Genomic DNA, 27,625 nt, shown 5'->3' on the forward strand with positions numbered 1-27,625 from the left:
ATGAAATGTGTGGTAAAATACAGGAGGATTTGTAATGAGCTCTTCATTGTGGTACCTAAATGTACAGGACCTTATTCCCACAGCCCGTAAAATCTTAAAGTACAGCAGCTTAATAATAAGCACCTGCATTTCATGCTGCGTGAAAGTGATCTCCACAAGAGCAAAGGTATCTTAAAATCTACCATAATAGTGGAGAAATAAACAAATTTTGTATTTCGGAAAAAGAGTATAAAGCACGTATTTCTTTCACCCAGTCAGGGTACAAAGGGAGTATTGTAAACACGTGTTAAGTGGCTGTACAAGCTGTGTGTATTCACTTCCCCCATTCTGTGATCAGAGCTGATCTGTCTCGCTGGGATCTGAATAGGTCTCAGTGTTGTTTTTTACATTTGCATAGCTGGGCTCAGTATAAATTACAGTTAAAAAGTTATCAATACTACTACTTTTTAAGTTTCTTCTTTATCTCCTTGGAAATAGTGGTGCAAATGTATGGCAGAACAGTGCTTTAAATATTTGATTTGTAAAACTCCCTGGGTTCAAGATTTCCAAGTGTTAAGGGCACACACTTTTACTTCAGTGAAGGCGCAGGGTCCTCAACACCTCTTTGCAAAGGAGGCTCTGTTGGTAGTGAACAGCAGACCTGTCCGTGTGCCCTGCCTTCACCTTGGCTTCACAAGTTCTGGAAACTTTTTGTTTCCTGCATGTGCAGTCACTTGCTTTGGGAGCCATTTTAAGTTTTCTTCTAATTCTCTTCTTGATTGCAGATTGACTTGGAGCCAGAAGGGAGAGTGTATGTCATCATAGACCTTTCAGGATCATCAGGTGAAGGTAGGGACTTTCAATATTTTATTTTACTCTTTCATGAATGGAATCTTACAAGAGCCTTTGCAATGCAAGTACTAGACAAGGTGCTGTGCCATTATCCTCTTAAATCTGTATGAGCTCAAATTAAAGTAAAGACATTTTGATGTATGTGCTTGTGAGTCAGTGAGCAGTTGCAGTTCATCTTACCCTGTTAATCACCAATGGTAAGCATACTAACTAAAAGGACAGTAATGAAATGACAGTAGTTTGGCTATATTAATTTCCTTCGAAAATCTTATTTTTGGAAGAATGCTAACCATTATGTAGCTAGAAATTATGAGATGCCAAAGGTGAGGAGGAAGAATTTATTTGCTTTTTAAACTATTCTAATATTTGGTATTTTTCCACTAAATGTTTTCTTTTTCAAGTAAAGGAATGACCAAAGCATTGTAATGATAAGAGGTTTTTATGACGCAGCAGTTACATGTTGGGGGGAAAAAAAACCAAATAAAGATGGAAGAGAAATATTTATTAAATTATTAAGATATTTTTCTGTTGTTAAGTGGGAACAGAGTCAGGTGATATGTGGTGGGAATAACAGAATTTATGAAGAAGCAAATCTGTGTATCTTGGTCATGCTCTTGGTGACAGCTTGACCTACTGAAATGGCCTAGATGGCTGGTTTGGGTTTGATTATTTTAAATTATGTCCACTGATCAGCTTTCCCTAGTAGCTCATAGAGCTCACCCAAATGAGAACATTGTTTCACAGTACATAAAGAAGATTCACGTAAACCCTGACAGGAACTAGAACAGAAAATGCTATGAAGTGAAATGAAATTATTTTGTCTAGCACAGTTGATAAGCAGCGGAAGAATGCATTCATATTTCTGTTCTTCATAATGAATTGCTGTGCTCTGACCAATTACTAACAGTAGCTTGCAAAAGCACATATTGCTCTAAACCTTGAATTTTGAAAACAAAGCAAACTATTATTTAAACTTCATTTTATAGCCACATTTTGTACCCACATAAGATAGGCTCTGCCTTTTTTTCTTCCTGCATATTGAAGAAAATATCGCTTTAATAGTAGTTTCCACATATCTTGCTAATTGGCATGCCAATGATGGAATTAAAATGTGATTAAAGGCATTGATGTGGTTCTGTTATAGGGCAGATGTTCTTCCAACCTTCCATTGATAGTTAATTGATATCCAGATAAGCAGAGTGGTACTGTTCCATCACAAGATGCATTCGGGTGTGTCAGACTGTCAAAGGGCAGGAAGAACAGTGTTATGTTGTTCTTCAGTTCTTTAAAACTGTGTAACGTTTTATATAGGAAAAATAAAAAGGGCTATGATAATGTCTCCTATATTACATGATGCATTACCCTGTGGCACTTGAAAAGTGCTTGGAAAGAAGTTTGCAGAACTACATTAGTGTTGAAGAGGAGCGCTCAAATGGAAACAGGCCACTGAGGGAAAACAGCTTATGAAATGCTGTCTTATGGGAAACTCTTGGGAAGACCAAGAGGCGCTTTAGTTGGGGTGAATTTGGTAGAACCCTGGAGAAGTTTGGTGTGCTTACAAAATGCAATAGAACTTGTATAGTTTTAGAGCTTCCCCATACAATTAAGTAACTGTGGAAAAGTGGTGCGTAGAGGTATTGCAAAGTTCACTAGGAAAGTTATGATTTTCCTTACAAGAGAAACTGGACTTGGTTTGTACAACAGTTCATAAACTGTTTTTTTGTTTGTTTTTATGGTGTTTTGTTAGCAATGTTATGAAATCCCATTTTTAGACTGCTTTATTAGGGCTGAGGCCTAGCTACTTTGGATGATTCTCCTCTCACTTCAGCTGTCTTAGTGAAGCACCTAGTTTAACATAACAACTGTATGCGTCCTTTGTATTGAACAGAAACATTTAACCCACACGGACAGTAACTTATTCTACATGTTTAAAAAATACCTGTTTAATTTGATCTATGCATATATACATCAATAAGTATATATGTAAACAGAATATATCTGATATTTATTTTATGCATTTCAGTGGGGCACTTCACTGTAGTTGATCTGTATTCGTTGACTATGAAAGGAACATAAGGGTAAGGTTACACTAAATGCATAACTTCTGAGTGGCTAGGGTTGGTTGAGGTGGTTAGTACTCGACATAATTTGTTAATCAGGATCTTGGTTTTGAACTACAGTCTTCATTGTGAATAGCAACAGTGTAAATAGAATTCTTTTCATACTGCAAAAATGGGTATCGCTATTGCAACTTGGATTCTGAAGGGGAAAAAATTGGTGATTTATGAAAATAAAAATACCTATACTGACAATTTTAACTTGAGGAAGCAATCATGCATGTTTCTCAGTTAGCAGTATTTAAAAAAAAAAAAAAGGCAATGTAAAAAATCTCAGCCATTGAGATGCAGTATTGCCAACTAGTATTGTCTTACAATTCTGTGTACTGAAAATTTGACTTGTTTATTGTATGTGATATATGCAGGTTGCTAATTATTAGCAATCAATAATGTAAATTCAGTTATTTGGCACTTCTAAAAGATTTTTAAGATAGATATCCAAATTCTGTTTTGGTATAATTAAGTTAAGATTAGTTGAATCCATTAATATGGGCAGAGAACTTTGTCCTCTATTAAGTTGCCTGTAAGAGGCAAAAGTCCTAATTTTGCAAGTGAGACCTTGTGTGAATAAACTGCTATATAAATTGAAAGTTTACATATAAAATCTTAAATGCTAGATAAAGATGAAACATTCTCACTAGTAGTACATTCTCAATAGTTCTAGTAAGATTTTACATAATATTGACATAAGATATTGTTACCATATACCTGTTAAAATTCAATTGTCCATTAGTCTCAGCTGCCAGGTTGCTTATCCCTCTGTACTTTCTGCCCTTGCATGGCAAAACAGTGAAAACAGTTCCTTGTTATAAGCTGACTTCCTCAACAAAAGTACACAATTTCTTTTCCTCCTTCCGCATTTCCTAAACTGAATCATTCATGGATTTTCATCACTTGTGTAGTTTAGGTGTACAGAACAGATGGAAATATGGCAGATTATGAAGAGAGGTAGAGTACTTCTGCCTCTCCTTGTCACATTGAGATAGGCTTGTTGAGAGCCACCCTTAGATATCAATATCAGCGTACATCAGGTATTTTTATGTGAAACTGTAGAAAGAGTTCAGTTACTGCCTTTGCTACTTGCAACTTTTCTACCATTCTAAAGACAAGCTACAAATCCATGGGAAGTTATAGAGTTGTCCCAGCTTCTCTGCCATTTCCTACATGGTGAAATTTCCTTCAGAAAGGAAAGCCTGAAGGAGAAGCTCTGTTTCTCCAGCACCACCAGTGCACATGAGAGGGGGCAGCCTGGAAAGCCCAAGACTTTAGACCATTCTCCACTGGATATCTTGCGACACTGCCAGCTCTCACAGTGGATTGTTTAATTTCAGACTATTGGATTTATTTTCTAGAACTTGCTCCCATTCAATTCTAGTCTTTGAAGCAGAAAGGGTTATTTACCTTCTATAGATTTAATTTATTTAAAATGCCTCTGTACATTCAGAGTAATGTGGATTTGTGTTTCCCATGAATGGAAACAGCTGTGTCAATGGAAACTTCCCAAATGTAGATACACACTAAGGTATCAATTCACAGGCTAAAATAACTGCAACAGTTAATCAGTGTAGTTCTATTTATAAAAAATATTTGTTTATAATTTCAATACTTTTATTTAATTTTTTTTAAGTGTTGACAAATCATAACTGCCTACTCAGACCTTTAAGGGGTATTTTAAAAACAAAACCCTTTCGTTAAACAAAAAAAGATGGAGCTTCTATGGACCTGATGCAGCATCCAGTAGTATTAGTTGGAATATTTTAAATTTCATTGAGCCATGTACTGTGCCATATGCAAGCACATAGGATCTTTAAGAGTAAACGTTTCTGATAACTTGCTTTTGGGACACCAGTTCAAAATATGGATGGTTGTTACTCTGCCGGAGTATTTTGTCAGACTTGCAAAGCATGTAATCCGTCAATTCTGCTAGTAACCAAACATCTGATGACTCCACTTTATATATGCAGTTGTAAGAAAACCAAGGTTTATAGTAGACCAGTGTTTGTATGAAGTAATTAACTTAGGAAAGGACTATCATATTTATTCTTTTTTTTTTTAATTCACAAAGAGGATCTAATGATTGCATGGGTTTTTAGTTTTCTATCTTCAACTTCTACCAGAGCTATGGAGAAATGTGTGTCTGTTTATCAGTCTTTGGATGAACAGGAGACTTTATAAGACATGCTGTCTTATTCATTTCTTTAGTGCCACTTGTTGTCCGAGGTCGTACTGATTTTCTATATTAGTTCAGTGTTGCTGTAGCATATGCGTTATTTCTGGGATGAAGTTCATTCATTGACTATTTTATTGACACGCTTTGGCAGTAGTTTTTGATCTATTTTAGTGCTTATAGAATTTTGTGAGTGAAATTTTTGAATGATTTCAGAAGTATTTCAGAGCTCCAGTGTGGCTTATCAAGATCTAAATGCAGGCTGAAAGTTTAAAACATAACTAATATGATGACACAATGATTCAATTTATAAACTGGAATAACAGATGGCCATCAAGTGAGTAAGAGAGGTAAATTGCCTCAGGAATGGTTACAAACATTTTCAACCAAGTCAGTTTTATATAGACCGAAAGACAGATGCTGCTGTATTCAAAAGCTTGTGACCTCGTTGCTGCATTTGTCACTGTAGATTTCTCCTTTCTTTGGAATTATTGGTTTATGTGTGACACAAATGTATACAGTTACTTATGGTAACTTTCTACCAACTTATGAATTAAGTTACCACTTGGAGTATGTCAGTATTGAATCAACTGTAGCATGACTTCAGAATGACCTTGACACATTAAGGGTTTTTTAACTGTATTTATTATAGGTAACATATAATAAAAATTTAAGAATATTCAGAATTCTTTTTCTATTTACTATGTCTAGTCAATTGTAATGATTATTTATCAGTTAGATGACCCAATTTGCCTTATGCAATTGTCTTTCTATATAATTACAAATTCCCCATTTTAGAGTGGGCAGTTGAATTGCAGTGAATTACACCACAGCTCATGCTGGAGGTGTTAGGTACCGCAGAAAGCAGGCTGTTGGAAGATCTTGGTTTTCTCTACTAGTTACATAGTTACGTTGCATCTTCTAATACATTCATCTTCATTCAGATTTATCCGCTTGTAAGATACTTAGGTTTCACAGGATGAAGAACTTAAGGTGATATTTTACAATAAAGCCTGTTAGCTGAAGTCAGGGCAGTATTTCGTGAATGCAAAACGTTTTGTTTAAGTTGATTATTTGGCCTTTTGCATTGAAATGTCCAACAAAGAAGTCCTTAGACTTCTGACTACATCTGGTTATGTGTTTAACATTTAAATCAAAATATATGAGTTTAGAAGAGGTTTCCCAGTTCTTGTTAGCTCATTTATTTGAAGACTCTCAGTTTTGCAAATACAGTTACTGCTGTATGTCTCTGCTTATTGATGACCTTTAAAGGTCCCTTCCAACCCAAACTATTCTATGATCCTGTTAGGGCAGAAGTTCTGCAGGAGAAAGGAAAATAGTAATGGTAGAAGCAGGGTCTGCTTCTTAATGCCATTTTTGTATCTCATAGTTGATAAATCTAAAACATAGATACATTATGTTAATCAGAATACCCACAGGATTTGTTCCAGGTATCCAGCTTTGGTAGAATCAATACAGTAAGAAAAATTGTATTTCTGTTCAATGTTATGGCATCTTTTTGCAAAGATCTGTTAGTAGAAAGTGCCCCACAGGTTGAAAGCTATCTCTACATTCCTAATGCATCCATTTGTCAGAGCTTTTGTTCCTTCGACTATTTTGTAGTCGTCATCGTCATCATCATTAATTATGCTTCCTATGCTATAAGGGCCCAGAAAATTAGATCTGGTTGTGCTAAGCACTCTCTGAACAGAGAACAGCAGAGAGTGCTTACCCAGAAATATCAAAGTCTGAAAGAGCTGCATCCAGAAGCCAGTCTTTTTACTTGGTTGTTTGAGGAATTTGCCTCATTTAAGAGTGGTAGTTTTTTCACTAATGTCTTCTATTGCAAATACAACTTTGAAAGGTTGACTTTTGAGGATTTTTAAATTATTTCTGATTGTTACTGTTTTGGAATATTCATGGTGCTGTTGACAGATTCATCAGGTAGACCATAAAATAGTTTCTGGTAACGAGTAGCTACTGATCTTAAGACAGTGAACAGGCTGTGAAAGAATGCTTGTGCTTGTTCAGAATTTCTGGTATATGAAAGGGTAGATAGACCTCAGCTCAGTGTTCTTTCCAGTAGGTGGAGAGCAGCTCACCTCTTTCTAGAAACATTTCTCAGTTTTTAGAAGGTACAAATTGTTGTTTATTTCCACTGATACATCACTTCCATCAGGATTTATCTCCAGTCCACCTTTGCTACTCCTCTTGGCAGTAGAATCTCTCTAAAAGTAAGTTTCAAGTTGTATCACCAGCTTTTCATTGTCAATAATTGCATTTTAAGATTTTAACATAGGAATCAACCTTCTTTATCGTATTAGTGCTGCTTTAACCACTTATTTACAAAGGTTACATCTTTTCTAGATTGTTTTTTTGTTTGTTTGTTTTTTAAATGAAAATGGATGGAGAACCTGTTGTATAATGACCCATAACCTGTGCACTGATGGAAAACACATGGGAAAAGAAGAGTCACAGAGTCTTTTAATGGCTTCACTGCAGAGAGCTTCTTATCTCCTATTTTGCAACCCAAAATTTGATTGAGCATTCAACACATACACATCCTTACCTTCCTCTGTATTTTAATGTGTGAGAGGAACCTCATGTGTTGGAAGTGGCATAGGAAGAGCCATGTAGAGCCTGGGGAGAGGCAAAGGTGGAGTCAGAGTGCGCTGCCCTCAGGGGGAGCCCCAGCAAGGCTCTGCAGCTCCTCCAGAGGTGTAGGTGGAGTGGAAAGGATCTGCACAAATGGATCTGTTGTGGCACTGGGACAAGCAGTCTTCCAGGGATAAAATGTAAAGTATCTGTGAATTAAGGATGCTGTTTTATGCCTGAGAAGCTGTTTACCAAGACTCAGCAAGCCACATGAACATTATATTTTTAGACTCAAGGCTGCAGCTTTTTCTGAGAGTTAAAATAATCTGAAGCTATCTGAACAGGACAGTGCTGAATTAGCAGAGATCACTGAATGTTTTCTGTCTTCAGTCACTTAACTCAGGTAGGTTTGCAAGTTAGAGCTCTTTCACAAATATAAGTTCTCGGGAAGATAGGGTTTGAAGTGTCCATATTGTACAGTTTTCTCCCTTCCCAATTTAAAGCGAAATATCCAATCAGAGAACCCAGGCATGCATTTGTTGCTCTGCTCTATTCAGTGTCAATAATGAGGACTCTGCATCTTTTGAAGGCCTAATCTCACTTTTTAATTCGTAGGTTGCATAGAGGTAGGATACTACACTTGCTTTTTGGTTTTCCTCCTGTAGCCTTCCTTGCTTTAACAGAACAGCAGCAAGCAGTAGTGCTTGAGCCAACTTCAAATGTAAGCAGAATCTTTGTTTTCAAAACTTATTATGCCGTGTATCAGCTAAGAACCTATTTCCTTTGAAGCTTTGGTTTTATGTAGCTAGGGTTTGGGGGATTATGTTTTCCCCATTCAGCTTTTCATTTCTTCAGTGCCAAAAGATCAACACTTATTCAGACCACAAGTGAGGAAAAAGGGTAAAATGAAAGAAATAAAAGAAGCTTAAACTGATTTGCAAAGTTTTTTCCTTCTGCTATGCCTTCATTTTCTCCTCTTAGGAGGGATAATTCAAAACTATTACTAGTATGTCTTTTCTCTTGGGTCTTATTTGGTTTAATTTTAAAATACCTCTGTGCTGAAGTGTGGATGCTTATTATAAAAATGATGTTTTGTTTTTTTTTCTAGGTTTCTTTCTTTCTTTAGTTGGGACTATTCATCTATTTTATAATTGTGTTTACAACTGGAAGAAATCTTTGCCCATCCAGATCTTGAATTTCTAGTTTGTTTATTTAAAAAAAAAATTAAAAAGTCAAAAAACCCTCTAAAGCATTGCATTTATACTAATATGGAAACTTGAAGGTCATGATGCTCAGCCAAACAACTTTTTCATATCTCAACTGGACAACTTTAAATAAATCTCTTGTTTTCCCAAGTCTGGTAGAATTAATTTACGGTCAGGAGATATCTGTAATTAATCTGACTCTGGTACATATTTACTTGTTGGTGTGGTAGGTTGTGTGTTTCTCCAGAGTAAATTTCACCTGTTGGTAGCATGGCATCTGAAAGCAGATGTCTGTATATTGTTACCCAAATGACAATAACTGGAAAGCCTGAGAAGAGGAGCTGTGAAATAATAGTGTGAGAGTCCACGTTAAATTCCTTGCTCTTGCGAGTTAACACTGACTTCAGTAACTGCACAGGCATTTGGTTGGCAAAATGAACCTTGCAGGCTAACTGTTCAAACCCAACATTCTTTTTAAAGGTATCGGTGCAAACACAAATCAGTACTTGGTGACAGTTCAGTCTGTTGGTGCACAATCCTTTTAAACTGCACTGCCTGGAGAAGAGGTTCTCCAAAGGGTGCTTATGTAATTTTGACTTTGTGTGGCAAATGCCTTCATAACGAACATCTCTCCGTGGATTTATAGCCATCCCTTGGATTGTCTCCAGTTAGCTGATGGAACATCTGGTAAGCATTGTGTGTTTGTAATAAGCCCTTACTGTATAAAGCTGGCTCAGGGTTTTCAGGCAAAGATCGATGACCTTTTCTTGGCAGGCTTCTAGCTGTTTGCCAAAACAAGTGCTTCACAGGGAGCAAGACACTCGTAGAAGATTTGATTTAAAGGCGCCTTTGTATTGTACTGTAAGAGTTTGTACTTGTTTAAGGAAAATTGCATTAGGCTGAAATAGAAAAGTAATGAAACTCATATACATACCATGTTCCAAACTGCTGTCCCTTTCTTCTCCATTTATGTAGTAAAAGCTCTGATTTCAATGTGCTGGTTTTTTTTCCTAACAGAATTGTGCAAGGCTTTTGGAATAGGCATGTTTAATTTTACCACTGTGTATGCCTAGTGTGTTTTTGAAGAAAACTGGAGAAAAATAGCAAATTAAAAACTACAGTGATGTTTTCATACATAAGTGAAACACAAACCAGTAATAAGACTTGAAATAGAAATACATACACCACATAGATTAATCCAATGGTCATTGTACAGCATGATATAATGTGAAAAATACATATAGTATTGAAGTTTATATATATTTGTCTTGTTGTACTTCATAAAATACATAACCTGTACAATGTTATGATTTGTTAGTGTTTTGCTCTACACTTTTGTTGTTGCAGTAGTGTGCTCAGAATCAATCTGTTCCCTCTTCACCCTTATGTTCTGCAACAATAGTCAAGTCTGTTTGTTGTCAGTATCATTGAGGAAAAAAGTCCTGGTATAGTCTATTTTGATGAATTTGATTAGGGGTTGAATAGATGAGGTAATACATACATTAAAGACAGGTCTAACTATGTTCCTGGCTGTTCCGTGGGGTGAGGTTGTGAAAACTTTGGGAGCATTCATGTGTTTTGTGGACATCATTAACCAAATGTTTCCTGCCTTCAACATAGCCTAAAAATCTAGTTCTGTTTTTAAAGTATGAGTTCTGCAGTAGTGTAAACAGTTGGAGTTTCAAAGGTTATATATTTTTTTAGTATAGTCTTGAAAGCTTGAAATATTTGAGTACAGGTGGAAACAGAAGCCAATTTAGGAAAGTTTTTTCTTAGTAGAGGCTCAGAATTCGCATACAGTTGCATATTTATCCCATGAATCCATTGAAAATAAGCATTAACAAGTATTGTAATGTACTAAGTAGAGGTAAATAATTTTTCATGTTTTAAAAGCTATTTAAAAGTATCGGTCATTTAACTGAAAAATACTATCATTACTTCTTAGTTAAAAGCCTGAATTTCAAACTCTTGGACTTTTTAAAAATAATAAGTAGATGTTCTAAAAAGACCGTCCCATTACCTGTGCTAGTTTGCCACAGGATCTTAAATAGTTTCAGTCTTTTGCACTTTTCACTTAGGAAGAGTGAACAAATAAACCTGTGATGCATAATATGGACTTTCAGTAAAGATAAAACAAAGCATTTGAGAAAAGTTGTACATTATATATTCTGCAAATCAGCAGAATTTATCCTTACTGTTCCTTTTGTTTTGAGGTAATGATCATGCAGTGCAGTGATTGTCCCAATAATTAGAGATTAAAATTGGAGTAATAAAGAACACTCCCCATGGGAAACCCTTGGCTTTAGTGAACGTGGCCATCGTTACGAGGGACTCCTGGACTGTTTTACTCCTGAATGTTTGTTACTGTTAAATATGTGTATTTCTTTATGCCTATCAGTGGTAAGCCATTCTTTATACTGTTGAAGAATAAAGCAAACTATAATCTCAGTATTTTGTAAGTGAGTATTACTAGCTGAAGTAAATACAGAGCTAAAAATATTTTACCATAGAAGTAAGTAAAAAGAGCTGCATACAAAAGGGCAGTAGTTCTGTTGGTCTGAAGCTTTGTTGGCAAGTTTTGCAGGTTGCACTTGCATAGTCAGAAACCTTTTCCTTATTTTTATGACAGCAGCTGTGCTTGTAATTTGTAGACCTTCCATCTGTGATAAATCTTTAAGGTGTATTGTTAACTAATTCTGTGGATTTTGCAATGCCAAAGTAGAATGAATGCACTAAAACTTCATTATCCCAAACTATAATAGTGTGGCGTTGTCTTGTTTTGGGTTTTTTCTTTAAAGATTTTGCTAATCAAAACATGTTCTTGGAAATGCCTCTGCAGAGGCATCTGCAGTCTTGTGGTACTCTCAGAATACAGTATGGTTTGTGAAAGCTGCTAACAGTGCTTCTCCTTCCACCAGCCCTCTTACCTCTTCCTCACGTTCACGCAGATGGAATTTGGGTGAAAGAATAGAAATATTCTGGTAAAATGTTATGTGTAGCAGGAGTTAACTGTAAAATAATGAGGTAGAGCAGTTCATTTTTCATAGGTACCTTTATCTATCCTTCAGAATTTTCTCTTTCTCTTTCTCTGCTAAAGCCTTTTCCTGGACACTTTGTACCTGTGGGGGGAAAAGTTGTTTTGCAGCTATAAAAGGCAGTCTCTGCACGTAAAAATGACTGAGCAGAACATACATGTATTACTTGCGAGTTAGAATTTTTAAAAGAAAACTTCAAAGAAAGCAAGATGCAAGTCCGAAAAGGAACATCAAACCCTTTCATAATTTCTTTGGATTTTCATGAGGGCTATACCAAGGAAAGTATCTCAAGCTGAGATAGATATTCTGATTTCAGCACTCCCTAGTCCTTTGTATTTTTCTCATGCTATGACTGTTAGTTTGCTTTCATTATTTCTGCCATATTTCTTTACTGTATTCTTCCAAAAAACCTGAATTATGTATGATATCAGGAATAATGTAAAGTATAGATTTTAACCTGCAGTAGCAGCTTAAACAAGCAAACTGCCTGATATGTTGGACTTTCAGCTATTGCATCCAGTGTAGGTCCTTGATTTCTCTTAAATTAAGGCTGGAGTATATTTTTCAGAAACTATATTTCTGTAACACACATTAAACTTAACCATTAATAAATAGTGAAGCAATGTCAGTATCTAGCCACAATACTCAACCTGAATAAATCTGAGGAGTTTTAGTAACTCCAGTTTGTACCAGCGAGGCTGCTTCCTCCAAGACAGAATAGACAAGAAAATCTCATTTATATTACAGCATTGTAAAGGAACACTGAGAAATATGCCCTTTCTTCTTACTTCTCTGTTTATAATTCCCACATCAGGAAATTGGATCTTTCCAGTTAATTCCTAAGCATGTGCTTTTCTTCTTTATTAGACTGTGTTTTCAAAAAATCTGTAATATAGCATTTTTTTTTTAACTTCGTTCCATCATCTTGGACGTCTGCTCTGCTGTGAATGGTGCTGTTTGAAAGAAACATCTTCCGTTGCGATTCATGAATTTTCCATAGTAGATAAAAGTAACCCAGGGTATCAGTTCACCTCTGTCTAAAATGCTGGAAGCAGCTGTACTTCTCTCTTTACAGAGTAATGTAATTATTTACATTTGCACAGCAATATCATAAAGCAAGAAAGAACTAGAAGGGAGGAAACTTCTTTTCCAATTTAGACTTCAGAAAAATGAAACTGTGAATGTATAATTGCTTTCAGGCTTTGGTCAGTATGCTTGAGTCCGCTTCTCTTTTTTGAAGGAGTGCCCATTTAACCAACACAGTTCTGGTAATCCTGTGCCAGGATTTTGCTTAGAGCTTGATAAGACTCAGATGAGTACTGTGGGATTATCTTTGCCTATGAAGAAAGTTTCTGATGCAGAGGTCAGAATATTAAGAGGAGGTTTGCAGCTTTGCCTCAGTCGGGGAGTTCTTAGTTTTACAAAAATACTCCTGTGCGTTTCAGTTGATTAAGTATACAAGAAATGCACCCCTGTGTGTTTAATATTATATTCAGAAGCAGAGATCACAAATATTTCACTGCTTTGTAAATGTCAGGGTAAGAATCACATAGAATACATGCTGAACAGAAGGGAAGAAAGGAAGAAAAAGGTCTCACTAGCTCCAAACACAGTAAATAAAATTTAAATAGTGGGATTTTTCTTTTTCTTTTTTTTTTTTTCCCCCAACTACAGCAATTTCAGTTTCAGTGTCTAATTTACTTTGGTGTTAGAGTAGCTTGTGGTCTAAATATGTTTTTGTTTACTTTCTAGTGCTTTTAAGTATTTTTGAAGAAAATTAGAATTTATAAAGAATTCTAAGGTTTAAGGTTTCCTATAATTCATTTGTATGCATTCCATAAGTACAGCGGATTTGGATAATATCCATGATGACAGAAGTTTGTTTTATAGCATGCAGTTTTCATGTGTTCATAGGTTTTGGAGTGAATAAAAATACAGAGTTATTATACTGCATACACTTCAAGACTGGTGCAGATTTAATACTTCAGGCAAGATGATGTTATAGCTCTCAATGCATGCAATGGAATCACTGATTAACCCATTTTGTTATAATGTTTTTGAGGATAGGATCATCTGCTTAAACCCAATAACTGGAGCAATCTGTACATCTGCTATCTTGACTTTGAGAAAGATTCTTCTGTGCATCAACAGGCTTCCCTGGAAAAAAGGAGTAGTTCTGCCTATTGTGAGACTAATAGTAATAAGTGGAATTTTTCCTTGAGAGAAAGAGCTTGATAAAGACTGGAAAAGGACTTAAGATTTAGGTTTATCTTGTTTATATCTTGTTTTCTGGTAACTACCTACTCTTCTCTGAAAGAGTAGAAAGTACACTCACTGTGATTTAATGAACTCACAATTATTAAAATACAATTTATTTCAGAATCTTAAATTCACTTTTCATTTTGGGTTGGGTTTTTTTTTTCTGTTTTTTTTTTAAGGAGCCATTATTATTAAACTCTTTTTACTGGCTATAGTTACTGAATTGCAATCAAGGGTCCTTTTTCAAAATCCATTCTCGAGACATTTTACTGTATATAGTACCTTTCTGTACAAATGCAGAAGTCATTAGTTTTTAGTTATACATTAAAGTTGAGAGTGGCAAATTGACCAGACTGAATGGATTTTTCTCCCAATGTGCTATAGTGTAGTGGTTTTCAGAATTTATCTTAAACAAGCAAAACCAAAACAAAACAAAAAGCTGAAGACTACTGACTTTCAGGATTCAAAGATTAAAAATCTTTAATAACAGTTGGGTTTTGGGCTTTTTTGGTTTTTGGGTTGTGTGCTTTTCTTTTCTTTTCTTTTTTAAGAAAAAAAAGGCTATCATCCCTATTCTGTATTATTAGAGAGCATACATTATGCATGCTTGGGGAAGGTCAGACATCTAACATATAGAATACATGTTTTAACTTCTTCATTTAGTCTTTGTGGGATGTAGTCAGTATAAGAACCGACATTTCTTGTTTTGTTAAGATACTGCCTTGGAGGATCTGATTGTGTTCGCTTCAGGAGAACATATACATCACTAAAAGTTACTTATCTTGTCTTAGGTACATTAAGCACTTCTCTTATCTGTGCTGGAATGTCTGACTAAGTTATGTAAGGAAATAATATCTTGCTCTTCAAATATTTTTCCAGAATTTTTGAGTGGCAGAAGGGGAGGAGACTTCACATCCTCAGTAGTGTCTTGTTTGATGTCTTCTCTGAAGGACTGTATGCTCATAGACTTTCCACTTAGGATACCCTTGCCATTTGGCATATTAAGATATGATCCGGCTTTTCACATTTCTGTTTCTTTGCAGCACCACAGTCCTCTTTATTTAAAGATTTCTGACTGCATTGCTCTAGAAAGGCTGACCTGGGATATGAGCTATCAAATAGCATGGGCCTATGTTTTTGTATTCTTTTCAGGTTTATCATCCATTTCCTGGGCCTCAGCAGGAGTCAGTGGAACTCTTGTCACCAGCTGGATGGATCACTTAGATTGCTGGGCACACTGTTTCCTTACCAACTGAGAATGGCAACTCAGTGAAAGATACATATTTAGGAAATACAAACATATTTTTTCTCTGCCAATTTAGCTACACATAACAAATTGCAGAAAGTATTGGAAAGTGTTTCATTTCATTGCTACTGCCTTTGGAGAAGAAAGCCTTTAAGAATTCTGAAGTCATTTGCAAATAACTTTGTGAAAAGCTGATGCAACTAATACTGTCCAATACATTCTACACAAGTTTCTCTGCAGTGTTAGTTTTTTTTTTTTTTTTCCTAGGTAACAAGACTCCTGATTCCTAGTTTAACATATAGTAGGAGTAGTGGAAGCAGTTTCTCTTTACTGTGTATATGGCAGACTTACAGGCTATAAAAGTTGTATTTGAGAACTTGCATCTTTTTAATTTCTTTGCCTAGAATCTTTAAACCGTATAAAATATCAAAATTGAATTATTTTGTTTCCAAATTATATTTATTTATTTTTTTTTTGCATTACAAATACCATATGCTGCTGAAATCACAGCTATCATCTCTCAGGGTTGTATTTACATAATAGTTTAACAGTGATTCCTTCTAGCAATACCACTACTTCCAACATAAGCAGCATTGAAGGACTGCATAAAAGACTTAGAAAGTGGATTGGATTTGCTACAGCACAGGTGAAACTGAAATTTTTTGCAGCATTTCTTGCCTGAGAAACTTTGGATAACATAAGACATGCAGTATTTCTTCTGTGATTGTAATGAGGCCAGCCCAGTTCCACTGGAACAATTTTACATCAGTAAGAGATTTGGAAGACAACATGGAAAGAATCCAATCTTCTAGTTTCATACCTACCCTAGAAAGATTAAGAAAAGAATCTGTTTTTAAACATCTGGGATCTATTTCTTCAGTTTGCTGGTATTAATGTTGAGTTTCTTTTTATTCATTATTCTCCTCTCTATTCCTGGGAGGCAGATGGTTGGGGTTTTTAATTAGTTAGAAAATGAATGTTTCTGTTAGAGATTACTCAAAATAAAGTTAAATAATGGTGATGTTAAATTCAGTACTAGCTAAATTTTATAACTACTTTCCTATTTTTTATAGCACCAAACTAAACCTTTTCCTTCTTTTCCCTTCCAATCCTTCTTCCTCAAATAACAGTTGAGGACTCACCTCATAGGTTGGTACACGTTAATCACAGATGAGCTGAACGTGAAGTGTGCTGTTAAAGATTAGGTAATTCAGGTTTGAAATTATTCTCTTGATGTTCTTAACACTGATATCCTTTTTGGAAATTTACTGCTACTTTTGTTTAGCTGTGTAATCAATAGCATTTCAGGAGGTCATTTTGCAAGAGAGGCACAAAACCTCCGTAATTGTGAAGAAAGGAGATTTTTTGTTTGGTTGTTTTTTTTTTTAAACAACATCTTTCTTTCTTTTTTCACTTGGTTAGTGCCTATTCTTGGTAGCTCCTTCTAGAGAACCCAGTGGAAAAGTTGTGGCAATTAGGCATTGTACAGTCTCTTGAGGCAAATATCTCTCCTCAGAAGGCAATGTGGAACCAAGACTTTTTGTCCTTTTGTTCCTCAGTTTCCCTCGGATGTGGCCACCTGTCTTACTTAGATTGTTGTGAGAATCCCATCTGGTATCTATCTCCATAGGCACTAAAGCCTTAATGTGTCCTGTAGTTCTTTGTACAGGGTTTGGTTATACACAGCTCTTGGCACTAGTGCATACGAGTAGTGTCTTCTCTTGCTCTGAATGCTAAACCAAACAAAGCTTGTTTTATGCCTTGTTACAATGGGAGGAAGAGAGCAGACAACCATTAATCGCATTGTTTGAATTTGGAGCTAAAAATCAAAGCCAAACTTCTTTTTCTCCTCTTTACTCTGAGGTTGGATTGAATTCATTATCTTGCTGACTGGTCTGTAACTGCCTTCCCTTGCTTCCTGCTGAGCTGCTTATCCTGGTCCGAAGTGCGTTGCTTCCGCTTCCACTTCCTGCCAGTTTCGTCTCCAGAAGTGCAGGCAGGCCAAAGTCTGAAGTCCCTGCTCCAGCGAAACTGATTCTTACTTGGATGTTGGTATTTGGAGCTGTAATTTCCTGTAAATCCTTCCTTACTGAGAACTTTAAAGGTTGCTATAGTTAGGATAAGTAAAAGCAGTTACATGGATGACGGAATCAGTTGAACAGCAGAGTGGATTTTCCTCTTTGAATTGTCTTGGAAGGGCTACTGAAATATGTGACTGCTGTGGGGCGAAGTCATTGTTTTGGTGTGTCAGAGAAACTGTTACTGTCTATTATTTAGAGTTCATTTTTAGGAAAAAAACATTGCAAATTGTAATGTTTGTATTTTATTACAAGTTTTAGGGATAAATTTGCCTGCCTGTGTATGGCAATAATAAGGCATGGAGCTGCCGATCCAAAACACCATTTCTTGTACTTTTTTGCATTTGAGAACATAAACAGAATCCATATGAAAACCAGAATAAATAGAAGACACTCTCATGTTGTTAAAAGACCATTCAGATAACCAAAACAAAATTAATCTTACAATTTAAAATATTGAAAAAGATGAAAAAAATTTAGATTAAACTAGTTCCATCAGTCAGAAGGGCACATATATATGTGTGTGTGTATTTACATCAAAATATGTATATTTGTAGTTTAAGTAAATAATTTATAACTGAAAAACTTCTTGAGTGCTTGGAAAATGTTAGCAAGTTTGATATGTTGCATCAGAAAAAAAAAAAAAGTAGTTCCATTACAGTTTTATCAAAACTATACAGAAAATAGCCTTTTCCTAATTTGATTGACTTCTCGTTTTCTCATCGGTGCTAGCTGTTCCTGTTGCACTGTGTTATGGTTTCACCTAAATAGCAGTGCCCATCTCATTAATTTTGCATCTAGTTGGCCCCACCACATTCATATTCATTTGAATGAAGAAAACCTAAGCAACTTATGTCTGTCATGTGTTTTCCATCACAGCTGGTGACAAACCTCCAAAATGAGTGTCTCCTTTATTTGATATTGTTAAGTCTGAAGTGACTACATCTCAGTATGTAAATCCCTTGCTGAAGAACAGTCCTGTTTTGTAAGACTGGGTTATTTACTTTTACATCCTGTTTCTTCTTATGGCCTGGAGGTAATTTTTGTATTGCTTGTGGCAAAAGCACAGAAATAGCTATCTGAAAACTAAATAAAAAGCCAAAAGGGAAACAGAAGATGGCTAACAGTTTCTGCAAGTAAGGAGTATCAAAAGCTTGCTAAAATTTAAGCAGCAACTGACTATGCAGCAAAACATCATGTAAAGTGTTTTCAGTGTTTTATTGACATCAGTTATCTGAGGTAGAAAAAAGTGGTTTTACAAATAAGTTGCAGGACAGTAAGTAATGTAGTTTCAAATTAAAATACTATATAAATCTTAATCTTTACACTGTGATCTTACTCCTTCTACTGGCATCCCTTTCTATGGAAAACAGCCAGGATTTCCTGTGTACAGTAATAATTGCAGCTATATGGTATTTCTTATCATCATAGAAGACTTTATATGTTGCTTAAGCTTTACAATATTTTTAGGAGATGTGTTTTACATGGAGAAACTGAGGCAGAGATGATGCCATTCCTCCAAACTGGGAGGATTATAGACTAGTGGCTTGGTCAGTGAATACAGGATTCAGGAAGCAGCCTCAGCAAAAAATGTATTTGTGACTTTAAAAGGCTACATGATGGTAGCCTTTTAAATCCTTTTTGTTAAAAAGAAAGCACTTTTCTGATTCTGGAGGAAAATATCATTAGAAATGTTGATGTTTCTGGTTTTATTTATTTTTTTTTTTTAAATGCAGTACTTTAGAGCCTCCAGCTAGTAGCAAGTGCTTTATTTTTTGCCTTAGACCATTTAATTATGGCAGTTTTAAAAGGCAGAGTCACTTTCTGGGAGCTGGGCATGGGAGCTTGGGTTCAGTTTCCTAAAGGAGAGCTATCAGCTGCATGCTCCCTGTTATATTCACAAATCAAAACTTCTGAATAATTTGTGGCTAAACTGCAATAACTTTTAAACGTTGATTTCTCAATGGCATACATAGATGAAGTAAATACATAAAATCGTTCTGTCAGTTTGGAAGAAAAGCGATTGGTGCAGATTCTGGTTTGCTTTACTTCCCTTTCCTGTCCTGCTGAAGGCTGAGACAAAGATCTGGTGTGCACGTTTTTTCCCATAGGATCAGTGCTAGGCAATCTTTGCAGTATTTCCATTCACACTTTGTCACTTCAGAAATGCATTAGGACCCACAGTATGCTTCATCTGTCACCTTCTTGAGAAGAAAATCAAGTTTGGGATATAAAGTCATGCAATAATATTGACATGAATGTGATTAATTTTAAAGCTATTGAATTATGACTGAATCTCTTTTCAGGATCCAGCACTATGATCCCTATTCACACGAGGAAAGTGGGGATTGCTGATATACAGGTTACAAATCAGATCCTTTATCCTGTCTCACTTGTGTGACACAAATAGGGAAAAAGCAGCAGCATAATGAAAGGGTGCTAATTAGTTGGGCTTTTTATAAAGTGTTTCGTACTACAGATGTAATGTAAAGTATCAAACCAGCTCCCTCTTGCTGAATCTTTTATCCTTGTGCTAGTCACTGTAAGGTAAGATATAGACAGAGAGGTTTACACACTGTATTACTTGAAAACTCTTGGAAAAAGAGAGCAGTCGATTATGAAAATAACTGAAGCATCCTTTACAAGCTGCAGAAGGCCATGTTTGAAGTAGGCAGTGTGTATACTTTTAAGGATGTAGAAGGGTGATTCTGCAGGTCCTACCTGGACTACTGCTTAGTTCCTTTTGTGAGAGAACTTCAAACAATTAGGATTCATCCATGGCAGATTGTTAGAATATAGTATATGTTTATAAAATAAAACAATAAGAAGTTGCTTTAGATGATGGAAGAATTACTTTTAAAAGTTAAAATCCTTGGAGGAGTTTGTTTTGCTCTTGTTATTCAGAATTTGTACACCATTAATATTTAGTTCAAAGTATTTCAACACAATGCTTTTACCTAAACAAAGTTGCATTCATTAATAGTACAGAGAATGGATTTTGATTTGTAATTGATTAACTGTCTTAATGTGTTTGCATCAATTGCAAAATGCACTAGCACAAGCAAAAGCGCAATATTGCTCCAAGTAATTTTCCAGCCCTTTGTGTTTCAGTGGCTGGATGGCATTTAAGGTAACTATGCAATGTAACGGATGCTGATTTCGTCCTATATTGCTGTCATGGTAATGACTAATAGTGCTGATAAAAAGCAGTTGAGCATTTGCCTAGGGCATGGAAAACTGACCCTCTAGGGTAAACTGTACCATGATGTCAACGTTATTTGCAATGCATGGATTCCGTCATGGCTTTGTGTTTGTCCTGTCTTTAAATAGTTCTTGTTTTTATATAGAATTCTACTGTTCTGATTTACAGTAAAAGTCTTGTATCTATGGTGGTGTTTTACTCTGTTAAATTATAATTGGTACTATAGACAAAAACAAAATCTTAACGTTTTTAAAAGGAATCTCTTGCTGCTTTGGATATTGAGGGAATACTTGGGTGGCCTATGTGAAATCAGTTGGTGGTCTAGCCCTAAGTCCTCATGGATACATCAAAACCAAACAAAAAAAACCCCTCCTGTTCGTTATAAACAACACCCTTGCTGATACGTTCAGCATGGAGCAAGAACTGAGCTGTGGAGGAATTAAATCCTCTGTGACCTTTAGATACAACTTCTGGAACATTCTCCGCATTGGTAGAGAAAATTGCATACTGCTCACTGTGTTATTTTGTTACTGGATTTCAGTTTCCTTAAATCAGCCTGTGGATAGTTTAAGAATGGAGCTCCATCCACTGTTTGCTGATTTGTGAGCAAGTAGAGGAAGTTAGTTGTAGAAAGTCGCATTTGTATACTTACTTATTAATTAAACTAACAATTTGTAAATCTTCTGTAACTTGTGATTCTGTGTATGGGGCTGTGTTTTTGCAGCTCAAGTGCCCTTCACTGTCAATCGAAAGAAGGAAAAGGAGCGAGTGTAGCACTGAACTCCACTCACTAACTCTGTCTCCTGTTGGGTGTGACTGAGGAAATCCATGAACTTGTTGGTGGGAGCCAAATAAATTTAGCTTCTTGGTTAGATACTTGAAAACTTTAATGCACAGCACCATTAGATTTTAAACAACTACATACAAATATAAATGGAGAAGGCATATTATTTGTTATTGTTTATTACTGATATCTGGAGATAAGCCTGTCACTTTCTTCCAATATGAAATATGTTCTCTAAGGAACAGCAATGATGTCATATGCAACTATGATCATTTTTGTTTTGCTTATATATGTCTATAATTACTTTTTTAAAAAATATATAAGAAAAGTACATCTTATGTTAAAAACAGACTCTTATTATTACTGGTTAAGTTTTGCTTAAGTTAACTTGGTCATGAATAAGAATAGGAGGGCACAAAATTTATAAACCTTGAGCCCCTGGATGCTATGTGAAACTTATTAATTTGCCAAATACTCACAAGAGGTATATTAAGGTTACATCAATGTTACTGTAGCAACCTATTTTATGACTTGTTAAATACATTTGACATGCATAGGAAGGTGTTAATAAAGTCTACATATTACTATCTATCATATAACAGTGTTTCTTAGAGGATTCCTTGGGGATGAGGATCTTTAGAAGTTATGATTAATTTTTCTAATCCCAAATAGTAATATTAATAATTTTAACTGCCCGTGGAATTTTAAAGTAGTTTCTGTTATTTGGTTTACATGTGGATCTCCGCCTAGGTAAGTTTATAGTTAGCTTTTTTCAGTATGATCCTGTTTATGTATGATCCTGTTTCAGTATGATCCTGGTTTTAGTCTGATCCTTTTAACAAGGACATGTAGTGGTAAGACAAGGAGTAATGGCTTTAAAATGAGAGTAGATTTAATTAGACATAAGGAGGAAATCCCGTACTGTGAGGGTGGTGAGGCAGTGGAACAGGTTGGAGACAGTGGAGAAGTTGTGGATGTCCCATCCCTGGAAGTGTTCAGGGCCAGGTTAGATGGGGCTTTGAGTGACCTGGTCTGGTGGAAGGTGTCCCTGCCCAGGGCAGTGGGTTGGAACTAGATGATCTTTAAGGTCCCTTCCAACTCAAACCATTCTATGATTATTGAGAAATAGTATTGCGTAAGTAAACACTGTACTGAGTAAGTATACTTAGATGTTGGTTATACTTTTCCAGAAAAAGCAGAAATATGATATATAGTAGAATTGGTAGATTGTGTAAAATAGACTGAAGACAGAAAGGTAACAAAGAAAGTGTGACTTTTCTGATGTGAAATAGCCTGTTTCTTGTATCCGTGAAGTTTCAGAAACTGCAGAATAATGTGAATAATACTGTCTTGCACCTACATCCAGAGGCTCTGTTTATCTGTGGTCCCCATCTAAACCTGTTGGGGTGAGCAGGAATGCAGCAGATGATCTGATTTCAGCATCTACAACATTTCATGGTATCGGTGCTGCAGCTTTTAGAGGTGCCTCTCTGGATAACTGTATAGAAACAGCTGTGCAGAACATAAAGCATTTGACCAAATCTTTCCATCTGTCATCATTATAAGAATGTTTCACAGTTTGTGTTTGTGGAAGATGCTGATTCTCTGTGCTCCAATAGTTTCCTGGTGCTATACACCCCTCTCGTGTTTGAGAGCCTTTCTGTCTCAACCTTTCATATGCAATAACATTGTGGCACTCAGCTGCTTGCTGAGCCTAATAGCCCAGTGGAGTTTGGTGTTGGAGGATGTTTTACTTTAAACAAACCATTCATGTTTCTGCTTCTGTTGTTTCCCAGTATTCTGCAAACCAGGAATCAGGAATGGGAGGTGCCCTAGCCGAGTAGTCATGCAGCTGAAAGGCGGTGCGCTTCCTTTTTGTGCTCACCAAAACTGCTTTTATAAGCCCAGAGCAAGAAGTTCTCATGTAGTTTGACTAACACCTTCCCCCGTGCATCTTCAGCAAGGATTAGTGTGATGAAACTTAATGAAATTAATTAGCAGCATGTTGCAATGTTTCCTGTGTTAGTTTTTAGTGTTAGTTGAAGAAATTCTCAATGTAAGTGGAATTTAGCAGTAGTTAAAGTGGAAACATAAAAGTGTATTTCTATTGCACACTTAACAGCAAATGCAAGTCCTTTAAATTTTTAGTCTAAGTTGGCTTTCTCATTTGTATGTCTGTTTTCATTTCACTTAGAGAAATGTGTAATTCTGTTAAGCTAACCTTAAATTTCATACACAAACTGCAGATAAAACAATACTTTCTTGTCTTCAGTTATTTCCATGTAGAACGCACTTTCTTGTGGAATAACCTGTAGAAGGGAATAGAAATGCTGAGAAAATCAGATTCAGTTGATAAAACTAAGTGTGTTTATTTCAAGTTTTCATCCTCCAAAGATGAGATTCAGGAGAGCCAGTACTCTTTCTTATACAAGGCAAAGAGACATCTGCAGGTGCATCTGGAGGAAACACTTGGATCCTGTGTGTTGCGCTCTGTTTTTACTGGGCTATTATTATTGGTCACTGAAAGGCAAGATGCCAGAACTGGACAGGAAATATTTTTTTTTCTTTCTATGAGAGTTTTTGACAAAAATATATCTTGCATAGAAGCGTCTGAAAATATTGCAGAGTTTTGTCAAAAATCTTCTTTCCAATCCTCTCCCAGCCATTTTCCAAAAGGACTTATGTCATTCAAAACAGAATCAATAACAATTTAAAAAAATTATCTTAACTAAACCTCCTTAAGTATTGTGAGGCTTTTTAAACTGAATTTCCTGTTAATAGTGTTTGCACTCAGCTTTGCATTTTGACAAAATAATTTTAGAACTAAAACTTCCTTATTTTTTTTAGGAGGTGCTGTTCTAAGTATAGGAATTTGTAAAGGAGATTTGAAACACTTGATGCTCAGGTACATACTAGTCAAAAACACTATGCTGACAAGTTATTAAAACTTGAAGAATGCATTGAGAAGTGGAAACGTGGAAAGTCCATGCTGTTCAGGCCTGTTGCTGCTCATAATTTTTAGGGTTTCTTTTCTCTGTGCCCCAGCATACACTCCCCCTGGAAGCAGCTTCAAAGATATTCCATCTTTCTGTGTCTGTCTCCTGTTTCCTAGTGAAGAAGATACTGTTCCTTCTGTGAACCCGTTGGCTTATTTCAGATGTGACGGAGCAGGAGAACTGTAAAAGATAATTATGCTCCTACAAGCTCTATGAAAATAAATGGCATGGTGAAGGGAAGACCTTTGTAGAGGCTTCAGAAGTTGTTAGAGTTCATCAACTCTGTAATGCAAACTGGTAGGAAAGCAGATTTTGGTAATTTCAGAGTTTATGGAAGCACTTTTCTCTATTGTTGGCATCTCCATTTACTTCACCTGCTGTTTTTTTGTGCTTTTTTTTTTTTTCCTTTTTCTTAGAGAAACTGTTGAAAAAATGCTCATTACTTTGACCAAAAGTTTGTCAAAACAGATGAAATTTAAAAGCACAGGCTATTTGTAACAGCCCTTCAGTCTCGTTTTATCTTTCTGTACACCGTGTAGCTGTTGATTCATCACTTTGCTGCTGGGGATGGATCCGGTGGTTAGACAGTTTGTTCTCTTACCTGTGTGGCCTGACACTAAGCTTTTGCCTCTGTTCAGTGCTCTTGTCATCCGAGGGGCTTAATAGTCTGAGAGGGTTTGCCAGGCTTCACTGAACTGAGAACACATATTTCAGTGTAATAGTCCAGTCTCAGACACTGAATGATCCACCACTCTCATTTTGAAGATCTCACATAAACTCTACACATTATTGTATCTCATAAGATAGAAATAGCTGATCTATAGTTGTGATTCCTAGCAGAAGATGAAGATGATTGAGAGCTTTAGGAAGCAGGTCTGTTGCTAGGGCTTTGAGTTCTCTGTCTCGTGAAAAAAAAAAAAAAAAAAAGACAGCTGCAGGGAGCAAAACCAGACTGTTCTATGGAGCATCCATCCAGCAAGACCACCAAATCTGTTCTTTAAACCTTCAGCCTTGAAGGAATTTTGGATCATTTCCTATTGAAGTTTAACTGATTTCTGATTCTTTTTTTGCAAGAATATTTGTTACTTTGCTACATGCATATTGTGATAACAAAAAAATCTTTGAAATAGGATGAAGTTTCTATGATATACTTACAGATTAGGATTAATAGAATTATCACAGTATAAACTTAATCAATTGCTTGAATGTATACTGAAAAGTATCCATGCAAAATTCATTTCTTTCAGTCAGATTTATTGTACTTATTTGTCATGTGTCACAATTGTGCTGATTGCACCGTCCAACCTCATCTGAATTTATGTGGCTCATAATAATATTTTGATTAGACTTTAGTTTTTCTTAAAAACAACTCCTTTATTGAAAGGACCAAATGATCTTGGTGTCTAGAAGGTGTTATACTAAAGGTAACAGAATACATTTATATTATGTCAAAGAGGTTTAAATCTTATTTTTTGATTGTTACATTCAGATCATAGATCATTCTTTGCAATAACAGTATCTGGTTTTAGCTGGATGAAAGATCTTAGCCATGTAGGTGACTTTTCAAAGTCCGTTGTTGCCATTGGAAAAGTTTCTGTAGATTCTGTTTGGTTTTACACTGACCCTCAGAGCTCGGTTTTGACCTTGGCAGCTGATTGCTGAGGTGCTTTTGTAGTCAGAGTTTTAGAACTGAACCTGTGTAACTTGATTTTACAGGTGTTCAGCACCTCTGCAAGGGACTAAACACGGAACTGATGTTGCAGGCTGTTTAGGTTTTGTGAAACAGGACTTCAATTTGTCATCAGTTGCCTCTGTTACTTATGTCTGATACAAGGCTTCCCAGCAGGGGAAAAAAAAAAAAAGAGTTACAGGTTAGTCAGTGATTAATCAGTGATTGCCTGATTGCTAAACTGAACTACCGCAACAATGGTTGTCATAGACAGAGGCAAAATCGAGTAACAGTTTTAGCTGTAACTGGAAGTATACTGTAATTTCTCTTGATTCCTATTAGTACCATTTGTAGAGTGTATATATGTCTTGGTTTTATTCTGCTGGTGTCCATGGAGCATCTGAAGGAGATATTAGAGAGGCTGATAGCTCTTTAGCAGGGGCAAAATCAAGTCAGGCAACTTAATTCTTATAGCTACTGGTTTTTGCAGCATTTACCATTGCAGCTTCCCAAACATTTGGACCCTCTCTGCCCAAGAGTATGGTACAGTCAGAAGCAAACGCAGAGTAGGATTAGATTTAGAACTACACATGGCAGCTATGTAGATTTTTATCACACGTTTATGACATAAATGAAGTGCCTTGAATTAAAATGTTAGAAAGTATTGGTAGGAAGGATAATCAATAAATAGGCCTCCCTAACTGCTTAGGGGAAAAAATGACTAATAATTAGGACTTAGAAAAAATGAAGTAAGGAACTTAATTTAAAAAAAAAATTATTAAGCTGTACTTGCCTTTTTGTGTGTAGTGAAGTTTAATTTTTGAGGGTAAGATCTGAGTCCTTTAAGAGTGAGTAGCACCTTACCCTTAGCTGACTGCAGTCCTCCAAGGCCACCCTATTTAGGAGGCAGTGCATAGTTCTGCTACGTAGTCATGGTCTGCTGTTTCCTCCCTTGGACTGGCTTCAAGAGCAAGGTCCCACCCTCTCCCTGTCTGTAGCTGCTAATTTGTTCAGTCCTCTTGTGGTCCCTGCTTGAGCATGTGCTGAAGATTTACGTACAAACCCTCCACATAGTCTCAGCAGATTCTTTATAACTGCCTGTGATACCAGGGACTAAGCTGTGATAGGGATATTGGAATTCAATCATTTATGTACATTAGTGTTCTTGTATATAAATATTAATAATGACTACAATTTGATAAATAGCAAACACATCTATATTAGTTACATTTGGGAAATTAATTTTTGCAGTTCTGTAAATCAAAGGTGCTAGTTTGTACGTGTAAATGCTTTCACTTCAAACATGCATCTAAATACTAGCTGAAGGTTTAGAGTTTTGAAGTCATACCATTTGGTTTCATTGTGCTTGCTTCCTAATTATTTCTACCTTTGAATTTTTTTCAGTGTTAAGTTTTTGCTGACAGAGTTGCTACCTGGCAGA

General features: G+C 36.0%; 1 protein-coding gene and 1 long non-coding RNA gene across 2 annotated transcripts in view; one reads left to right on the plus strand and one right to left on the minus strand.

The window, feature by feature from the left end:
• PRKCE (protein kinase C epsilon) overlaps positions 1–27,625 on the plus strand; it is a 302,674-nt gene that overhangs the window by 106,062 nt on the left and 168,987 nt on the right. The window contains exon 2 of the mRNA XM_086743822.1: positions 765–828. Coding sequence (XP_086599948.1) covers positions 765–828 — 64 coding nt within the window. The remainder of the gene's footprint in view (positions 1–764; positions 829–27,625) is intronic.
• Positions 1,401–27,356, minus strand: LOC147601332 (uncharacterized). Its single transcript, XR_015258203.1, has 4 exons — positions 26,978–27,356; positions 23,741–23,828; positions 11,967–12,034; positions 1,401–2,071 (listed from the first exon to the last, which is right to left on the minus strand). It is a non-coding gene; the product is annotated as an uncharacterized LOC147601332 (long non-coding RNA).

This window comes from Chlamydotis macqueenii, chromosome 3 (assembly GCF_036417535.1).
Source record: "Chlamydotis macqueenii isolate bChlMac1 chromosome 3, bChlMac1.mat, whole genome shotgun sequence".
Taxonomy (NCBI): domain Eukaryota; kingdom Metazoa; phylum Chordata; class Aves; order Otidiformes; family Otididae; genus Chlamydotis; species Chlamydotis macqueenii.